Source organism: Hypomesus nipponensis, chromosome 14 (genome assembly GCF_054491055.1).
Source record: "Hypomesus nipponensis isolate SF chromosome 14, ASM5449105v1, whole genome shotgun sequence".
NCBI classification, from domain to species: domain Eukaryota; kingdom Metazoa; phylum Chordata; class Actinopteri; order Osmeriformes; family Osmeridae; genus Hypomesus; species Hypomesus nipponensis.
The window spans coordinates 11,891,242-11,900,509 of record NC_140374.1 but is presented as its reverse complement, the minus strand read 5'-3'; the positions used below and the strand labels follow the sequence as shown (position 1 = coordinate 11,900,509).

General features: G+C 38.3%; 2 protein-coding genes across 2 annotated transcripts; both read left to right on the top strand.

Annotated features, from left to right (window-relative positions):
* Window positions 1-4,079: 4,079 nt before the first annotated feature.
* On the top strand, window positions 4,080-5,194 carry LOC146258609 (erythroblast NAD(P)(+)--arginine ADP-ribosyltransferase-like). The gene is made up of 2 exons (XM_084671816.1): window positions 4,080-4,157; window positions 4,424-5,194. The coding sequence occupies exons 1-2, from the start codon at window positions 4,080-4,082 to the stop codon at window positions 5,192-5,194; spliced, it is 849 nt and encodes a 282-aa protein (XP_084527942.1).
* A 2,398-nt stretch (window positions 5,195-7,592) lies between these two features.
* LOC146258608 (erythroblast NAD(P)(+)--arginine ADP-ribosyltransferase-like) lies at window positions 7,593-8,707 on the top strand. Its single transcript, XM_084671815.1, has 2 exons — window positions 7,593-7,670; window positions 7,937-8,707. The coding sequence occupies exons 1-2, from the start codon at window positions 7,593-7,595 to the stop codon at window positions 8,705-8,707; spliced, it is 849 nt and encodes a 282-aa protein (XP_084527941.1).
* The last annotated feature ends 561 nt before the right edge of the window (window positions 8,708-9,268 follow it).

The following is a 9,268-nucleotide window of genomic DNA, read 5'->3' as shown; positions in this document are numbered from 1 at the left end:
AAGATTACAATAAAAAAAGTCAAATACAAACTGAGTGAAGATAATATTGACGCTGTATGTCTGTATACATGCGGATGATATAACTAAGACTCGCACCACTGTCCTCCATGCCTTGAATTTCCTGATGACCGTTATTGAGTGCAATAATGGAATTCAATGGAAGCAGGGCAAGATGATCTCAGTGATTTACACATAGTTTCAAAGGAAACTCCACCAACACATTTGTTTCGGTTTATAAAAAAGGATATCTATTGATTCCAGCTTATGATATTTTTACTATAACTGGTGTTGAAACAGATCAGTTTAAGACCATTATAATTTCCTATCCATCAAGTCAGAAGGATGTTGTAATCTCGGTTAAGGATTGCGACTGAGTGCAGAGACAAACTTAATTGAATGGTTTAATGCATTGATGGGTGTGACCATTTCCCACTCAAATCAGTCACATACATACAGAAATATGTAGCAGCTTACTATATTGTGTTCATTGGAAATTTCCTAGAATAGGCTAAACTATATTTGCAATATTTTCTGTGTCAATAAATTATATGAATAAACTGTCACCCAAATGACATGACTTTGTGTGAGTGTGTCCTAACATTACACAAGCCAGGCTGCAGGTCATTTTTACAACCATTGCAGTGTTTTTGTACAGTATTAGTGCATGCACTGATGGGCAAAAAGGATTCACCTACGAATTGCAATGAAACGATGTTGCAAGAATAGAATTTGGCATTTGCCTCTTGCACAGAAGTTTTCTGTTTCCTGTTTGTGTGTGTGGGTTGTGTATGTGTTAAAAGTAACTGTCAATATCAAAATCGAATTAAACTATTATTATGTCTCTGAAACTGAAGGCACAATTAGAAGCCAAACGTGTCTAAGTCATGTTGTTGCAAATTCTGATAATCCAAAACATTTTAAGCATACAGAAGATATTCTTCCTTGTGTGTTTGTGAATATGTGTGTACAAGTAGTGGTTGGAGAGAATGTTACTGTGATATGTGGCCCCATCAACGGTGTATATAGATAGCTCCGGAAAGTCCAACAGAAATACCTACCTGAAGAGAGGAATATGTCCTGGAATTTTGATAAAGCTTGGATGGAAGCTGAGAGTTACTACAAGAAAAAAACATATGATCCTCTCAATAAAATGGAAGCCATGGCCGTTGATGTGTATGTCAACCCATTACACAAAGTCTACGAACCCTTCAATAGAGCCACTTCTTTGGCAAGGCAAAGTACATGTCTGGGTACCAGTACCACTTTGTCCTCACCAGAGCCTTACAAAAGCTGAACAAGAGAAATATAAAAACATGGTTTAAGATTAAGCAGAATACCTTCCGAGGGAACCAAAGCTGAATTCAAAGGCACAATTGGGACCAAGATGCGATTTGGCCAGTTTACTTCAAGCTCAAAAAACAAAATGTCAGCCGTGAGGTTTGGGAATGTGACTTGCTTTGACATTTGAACCCTCTACGGTGCAGCCCTTGAAAAGTACTCTACACTTCCACATGAGGAAGAGGTTCTGCTACTGCCTTTTGAGGTGTTTAAAATCACCAAGTCGCTGAAAAAAAATAAGGATCCACCTCCCATGTAAAGTTGTGTATACACTGAAAAGCTGTGACAAAATAAGATACCTACATTGCAAAATAGCCAAACTTATTGAAAGAATCAAAAATCAAATCACTCTTCTGCTTTGCTGTAATACTTTACAGAAGAACATCAGTTTTGGATGCATTGTACATTGTACACAGAACACAGTATATTGTACACAAGTCACATTTGATTGTGTATGGTACTCAGCACTTTGTGCACAGTACTGCTTGTTACTTTGTATATTTTAGATTTTATTGACAAAAAAAGTACTCTGTGTGCAGTACCTACGTTTCATGTCTTATGGCTAAAATGTTGTGACATCGCTTATTATGTTATGTACACTCTTCTGCATGTTTTGTTTGAAGCAATAAAAGAAAAACATGAATACTTGATGGATACATGATCATTGATTCTTAACCTGTGGACTGTTCCTACTTCCTCTCTAATTTAAGCTTTGATATCTGCTGTGATCCAGCATCATTGGAGACAAGTTTGGAGACCACTAGTATTACCTGATCTTCAATCTGTAAATAAAATGTACTGTCCCCAAATGACCATTTTCAAAAATCTCTGAGGGGGAAAGGGTTGCTCACCTATTCAATGAACAGCTTTAAGTTATGTGCCTTTCACAGTTTGAATTGTGGCCCACAGACAGTAAGAGCTGAACATTTGACCAGTTCAAATCAAAAGCCTTGGAATACACCCAAAATATGATTACTTTTTTCTTTACCAAGTGGTGTCAAAAGGGCATGTCTTGTCATTCCCTCAAATGTTTGAGAATCACCAAATTGGGTCAAACTAATAATGAATAAATACAAATCTATGGTGACCAGTGATCATCAAAAGGTTAATTTCCTGTCAGTTTGAATGGGCACACTTTCAAATGTTCACAAAGCTTACATAGAGTCTTGGAACATGTTTGATCTGTAGCTCTAAACGTATGGTCATAAGATGAAAACCCTTAGCAATGGCTTTGTAAAAGGGTGAGAAGACAACTTTGGAGGTGTTGGTGTCTGTGGGTTTATGCAAGAAGGTTTCTCGTCCGTCCGTCCCCCCGGAAGATATGTAGGCTAAGTTGAAAGTTCTGTGCCCAAGCGCACTCATCACTTTTTTGTTGTTGCATGTGACCACATCATGTAGGCTGTGGCTGTGGGATATGTATCAAGGTCTCTCTGTCTCCCTCTCCTGTTCTTGTTTTCTAGACCCCACCTCCCAGGGTTTCACCAGCCTTTCCCCATGTGCTCTACTGCAGAGCTGCCGTCATAGACATGCATGGATTGTTACAGTTACTCCCTTGTATAGTCCTTCAACCCTTTTTCCTATCACTTCCACTTTTTAACTTACCTCCTCTTTTTTTAGAAACCATGGTTTTATGACCTAAGGGAGATTTGGGCTGGTTTATAAAAAAGGAGATTTATTGATTCCATCTTATGATATTTTATACTATAACTGGTGTTGAAACAGATCAGTTTAAGACCATTATAATTTCCTATCCATCAAGTCAGAAGGATGTTGTAATCTCGGTTAAGCATTGCGACTGAGTGCAGAGACAAACTTAATTGAATGGTTTAATGCATTGATGGGTGTGACCATTTCCCACTCAAATCAGTCACATACATACAGAAATATGTACCAGCTTACTATATTGTGTTCATTGGAAAAATTGTAGAATAGGCTAAACTATATTTGCAATATTTTCTGTGTTAGAAAAATATATGAATAAACTGTCACCCAAATGACATGACTTTGTGTGAGTCTGTCAAAGCGCATGCTGTATATCCTATTCTCTTTGTTCTATGAGATCAAATTAGAACCACATAAGAGCCCAACATCCAAACCCACAGTTAAAGCCTGTACTAACATTACACAAGCCAGGCTGCAGGTCATTTTTACAACCATTGCAGTTTGTTTTTGTACAGTATTAGTGCATGCACTGATGGGCAAAAAGGATTCACCTACAAATTGCAATCAAACAATGGTGCAAGAATAGAGTATGGCAATTGCCTCTCACACAGAAGTGTTCTGTTTCCTGTTAGTGTGTGTGGGTTGTGCATGTGTTAAAAGTAACTGTCAATATCAAAATCGAATTAAACTATTTTTATGTCTCTGAAATTAAAGGCCCAATTAGAAGCCAAAACATGTCTATGTCATGTTGTTGCAAATTCTGATAATCCAAAACATTAAGCATACAGAATATATTCTCCCTTGTGTGTTTGTGCATATGTGTGTACGAGTAGTCGTTGGAGTGAATGTTACTAATTATAGAGCATTTCTCAGAAGTTAGGAGGCAGGGCTGTGATATGTGGCCCCATCAATGATGTATATAAGCCCATTTAGAATGCATATTAAGACGGAAACACACTATACTGACTAAAATATATCCTTACTATTGAGATATTTTCTCTGCTTTGACTTACATTTTTAAATGACTTAAAATCCCAAATACTTTTGTTGTATTGCAGTTTTATGCTTTTATCATTGTCATGGCGACAAAAAAGAAGCTGCTCTTTGGCATGTTGTATGTCTTGGGTGTTTGGACAGCAAATGGAGACTTAGATAGGGTAAGTTTGACTATTTGATCTCGATGACAAATGTCCAGACTGTATACTGGATGATCACCAACATTTAAGCTTTACGCTAGACAAATCCCAAGCTTCAACTGTATTCTAACTGCCCACAAACTTCTAGACTGTATTTTAGACTGCTCACAACTTTTAGACTGTATTTTTAGACTGCTCACAAACTTCTAGACTGTATTCTAGACTGCTCGCAAATGTCTGAACCCTTGTCTGATGTATAATTGATTCTCTTCCTGATTCTTCTCAAGGTGCAGCACATTCTTCGTGAAGCCAGCTCCAATCTTGTCTCCATTTACTCTCTGAACATGACCGACAACTCTGTAGACGACGACTATCAGGGCTGTGAGAGACAGATGCTCCGGAAAGTCCAACAGAAATACCTAAATGAAGAGATAGATGAGTGCAATGATTTCAAGAAAGCTTGGAACAACGCAAAAAAATACTACGAGAATAAATCGTCAGGTCCTCTCGATAAAATGGAGGCCATGGCCATTCATGTGTATGTCAACCCATACGTAAATATCTTTAAACCCTTTAATAGAGCTACCCTCAATGGCAAGCGGGAGTACACGTCTGGGTACCAGTACCACTCCCTCCACTTCCTCCTCACCAGAGCCTTACAAAAGCTGAACAAGAGAAATATTAAAAAATGGTTTAAGATCAAGCAGAAAACCTTCCGTGGAACCAAAGCTGAATTCAATGGCAAAATTGGCACCAAGATGCGATTTGGCCAGTTCACTTCAAGCTCAAAAAACAAAATGTCAGCCGTGAGGTTTGGGAATGTGACTTGCTTCGACATTCAAACCCTCCACGGTGCAGCCATTGAAAAATACTCTACACTTCCCCATGAGGAAGAGGTTCTGATACCGCCTTTTGAGGTGTTTAAAATCACCAAGGTGATGCAGACAAAGGAAGGGTCCAGCTTCCCATGTAAAGTTGTGTATACACTGAAAAGCTGTGGCAAAAAAAGTAACCTACGTTGCAAAGTAGCCAAACGTATTGAAAGAATCAAAAATTAAATCCCTCTTCTGCTTTGCTGTAATACTTCACAGAAGAATATCAGTTTTGGATGCATTTTACATTGTACACAAAACACAGTATATTGTACACAAGTCACATTTTATTGTGTATGGTACTCAGCACTTTGTGCACAGTACTGCTTGTTACTTTGACTATTTTAAATGTTATTGACAAAAAAAGTACTATGTGCGCAGTACCTATGTTTCCTGTCTAATGTCTATAATGTTGTGACATCGCTTATTATGTTATGTACAATCTAATGCATGTTTTGTTTGAAGCAATAAAAGACAAACATGAATACTTGAGCGATCATCGATGATCATCGATGCTTAACCTGTAGACTGTTCCTACTAAAACATCCTCTCTTAACTTATGCTTTGATGTCTGCTGTGACCCAGCATCATTGGAGACAAGTTTGGAGACTACTAGTCTTACCTGATCTTCAATCTGTAAATGAAATGTACTGTCCCCAAATGAACATCTCTGAGGGGGAAAGGGTTGCTCACCTATTCAATGAACAGCTTTAAGTTATGTGCCTTTCACAGTTTGAATTGAGGCCCACAGACAGTAAGAGCTGAACAGTTGACCAGTTCAAATCAAAAGGGCTTGGAATACATCCAAAATATGATTACTTTTTTCTCTACCAAGTGGTGTCAAAAGGGCATGCCTTGTCAATCCCTCAAATGTTTGAGAATCACCAAATTGGGTCAAACTAATAATGAATAAATACAAATCTGTGGTGACCAGTGATCATCAAAAGGTTAATTTCCTGTCAGTTTGAATGGGCACACTTTCAAATGTTCACAAAGCTTACATAGAGTCTTGGAACATGTTTGATCTGTAGCTCTAAACGTATGGTCATAAGATGAAAACCCTTAGCAATGGCTTTGTAAAAGGGTGAGAAGACAACTTTGGAGGTGTTGGTGTCTGTGGGTTTATGCAAGAAGGTTTCTCGTCCGTCCGTCCCCCCGGAAGATATGTAGGCTAAGTTGAAAGTTCTGTGCCCAAGCGCACTCATCACTTTTTTGTTGTTGCATGTGACCACATCATGTAGGCTGTGGCTGTGGGATATGTATCAAGGTCTCTCTGTCTCCCTCTCCTGTTCTTGTTTTCTAGACCCCACCTCCCAGGGTTTCACCAGCCTTTCCCCATGTGCTCTACTGCAGAGCTGCCGTCATAGACATGCATGGATTGTTACAGTTACTCCCTTGTATAGTCCTTCAACCCTTTTTCCTATCACTTCCACTTTTTAACTTACCTCCTCTTTTTTTTGAAACCATGGTTTTATGACCTAAGGGAGATTTGGGCTGGTTTATAAAAAAGGAGATTTATTGATTCCATCTTATGATATTTTATACTATAACTGGTGTTGAAACAGATCAGTTTAAGACCATTATAATTTCCTATCCATCAAGTCAGAAGGATGTTGTAATCTCGGTTAAGCATTGCGACTGAGTGCAGAGACAAACTTAATTGAATGGTTTAATGCATTGATGGGTGTGACCATTTCCCACTCAAATCAGTCACATACATACAGAAATATGTACCAGCTTACTATATTGTGTTCATTGGAAAAATTGTAGAATAGGCTAAACTATATTTGCAATATTTTCTGTGTTAGAAAAATATATGAATAAACTGTCACCCAAATGACATGACTTTGTGTGAGTCTGTCAAAGCGCATGCTGTATATCCTATTCTCTTTGTTCTATGAGATCAAATTAGAACCACATAAGAGCCCAACATCCAAACCCACAGTTAAAGCCTGTACTAACATTACACAAGCCAGGCGGCAGGTCATTTTTACAACCATTGCAGTTTGTTTTTGTACAGTATTAGTGCATGCACTGATGGGCAAAAAGGATTCACCTACAAATTGCAATCAAACAATGGTGCAAGAATAGAGTATGGCAATTGCCTCTCACACAGAAGTGTTCTGTTTCCTGTTAGTGTGTGTGGGTTGTGCATGTGTTAAAAGTAACTGTCAATATCAAAATCGAATTAAACTATTTTTATGTCTCTGAAATTAAAGGCCCAATTAGAAGCCAAAACATGTCTATGTCATGTTGTTGCAAATTCTGATAATCCAAAACATTAAGCATACAGAATATATTCTCCCTTGTGTGTTTGTGCATATGTGTGTACGAGTAGTCGTTGGAGTGAATGTTACTAATTATAGAGCATTTCTCAGAAGTTAGGAGGCAGGGCTGTGATATGTGGCCCCATCAATGATGTATATAAGCCCATTTAGAATGCAGATTAAGACGGAAACACACTATACTGACTAAAATATATCCTTACTATTGAGATATTTTCTCTGCTTTGACTTACATTTTTAAATGACTTAAAATCCCAAATACTTTTGTTGTATTGCAGTTTTATGCTTTTATCATTGTCATGGCGACAAAAAAGAAGCTGCTCTTTGGCATGTTGTATGTCTTGGGTGTTTGGACAGCAAATGGAGACTTAGATAGGGTAAGTTTGACTATTTGATCTCGATGACAAATGTCCAGACTGTATACTGGATGATCACCAACATTTAAGCTTTACGCTAGACAAATCCCAAGCTTCAACTGTATTCTAACTGCCCACAAACTTCTAGACTGTATTTTAGACTGCTCACAACTTTTAGACTGTATTTTTAGACTGCTCACAAACTTCTAGACTGTATTCTAGACTGCTCGCAAATGTCTGAACCCTTGTCTGATGTATAATTGATTCTCTTCCTGATTCTTCTCAAGGTGCAGCACATTCTTCGTGAAGCCAGCTCCAATCTTGTCTCCATTTACTCTCTGAACATGACCGACAACTCTGTAGACGACGACTATCAGGGCTGTGAGAGACAGATGCTCCGGAAAGTCCAACAGAAATACCTAAATGAAGAGATAGATGAGTGCAATGATTTCAAGAAAGCTTGGAACAACGCAAAAAAATACTACGAGAATAAATCGTCAGGTCCTCTCGATAAAATGGAGGCCATGGCCATTCATGTGTATGTCAACCCATACGTAAATATCTTTAAACCCTTTAATAGAGCTACCCTCAATGGCAAGCGGGAGTACACGTCTGGGTACCAGTACCACTCCCTCCACTTCCTCCTCACCAGAGCCTTACAAAAGCTGAACAAGAGAAATATTAAAAAATGGTTTAAGATCAAGCAGAAAACCTTCCGTGGAACCAAAGCTGAATTCAATGGCAAAATTGGCACCAAGATGCGATTTGGCCAGTTCACTTCAAGCTCAAAAAACAAAATGTCAGCCGTGAGGTTTGGGAATGTGACTTGCTTCGACATTCAAACCCTCCACGGTGCAGCCATTGAAAAATACTCTACACTTCCCCATGAGGAAGAGGTTCTGATACCGCCTTTTGAGGTGTTTAAAATCACCAAGGTGATGCAGACAAAGGAAGGGTCCAGCTTCCCATGTAAAGTTGTGTATACACTGAAAAGCTGTGGCAAAAAAAGTAACCTACGTTGCAAAGTAGCCAAACGTATTGAAAGAATCAAAAATTAAATCCCTCTTCTGCTTTGCTGTAATACTTCACAGAAGAATATCAGTTTTGGATGCATTTTACATTGTACACAAAACACAGTATATTGTACACAAGTCACATTTTATTGTGTATGGTACTCAGCACTTTGTGCACAGTACTGCTTGTTACTTTGACTATTTTAAATGTTATTGACAAAAAAAGTACTATGTGCGCAGTACCTATGTTTCCTGTCTAATGTCTATAATGTTGTGACATCGCTTATTATGTTATGTACAATCTAATGCATGTTTTGTTTGAAGCAATAAAAGACAAACATGAATACTTGAGCGATCATCGATGATCATCGATGCTTAACCTGTAGACTGTTCCTACTAAAACATCCTCTCTTAACTTATGCTTTGATGTCTGCTGTGACCCAGCATCATTGGAGACAAGTTTGGAGACTACTAGTCTTATCTGATCTTCAATCTGTAAATGAAATGTACTGTCCCCAAATGAACATCTCTGAGGGGGAAAGGGTTGCTCACCTATTCAATGAACAGCTTTAAGTTATGTGCCTTTCACAGTTTGAATTGAGGCCC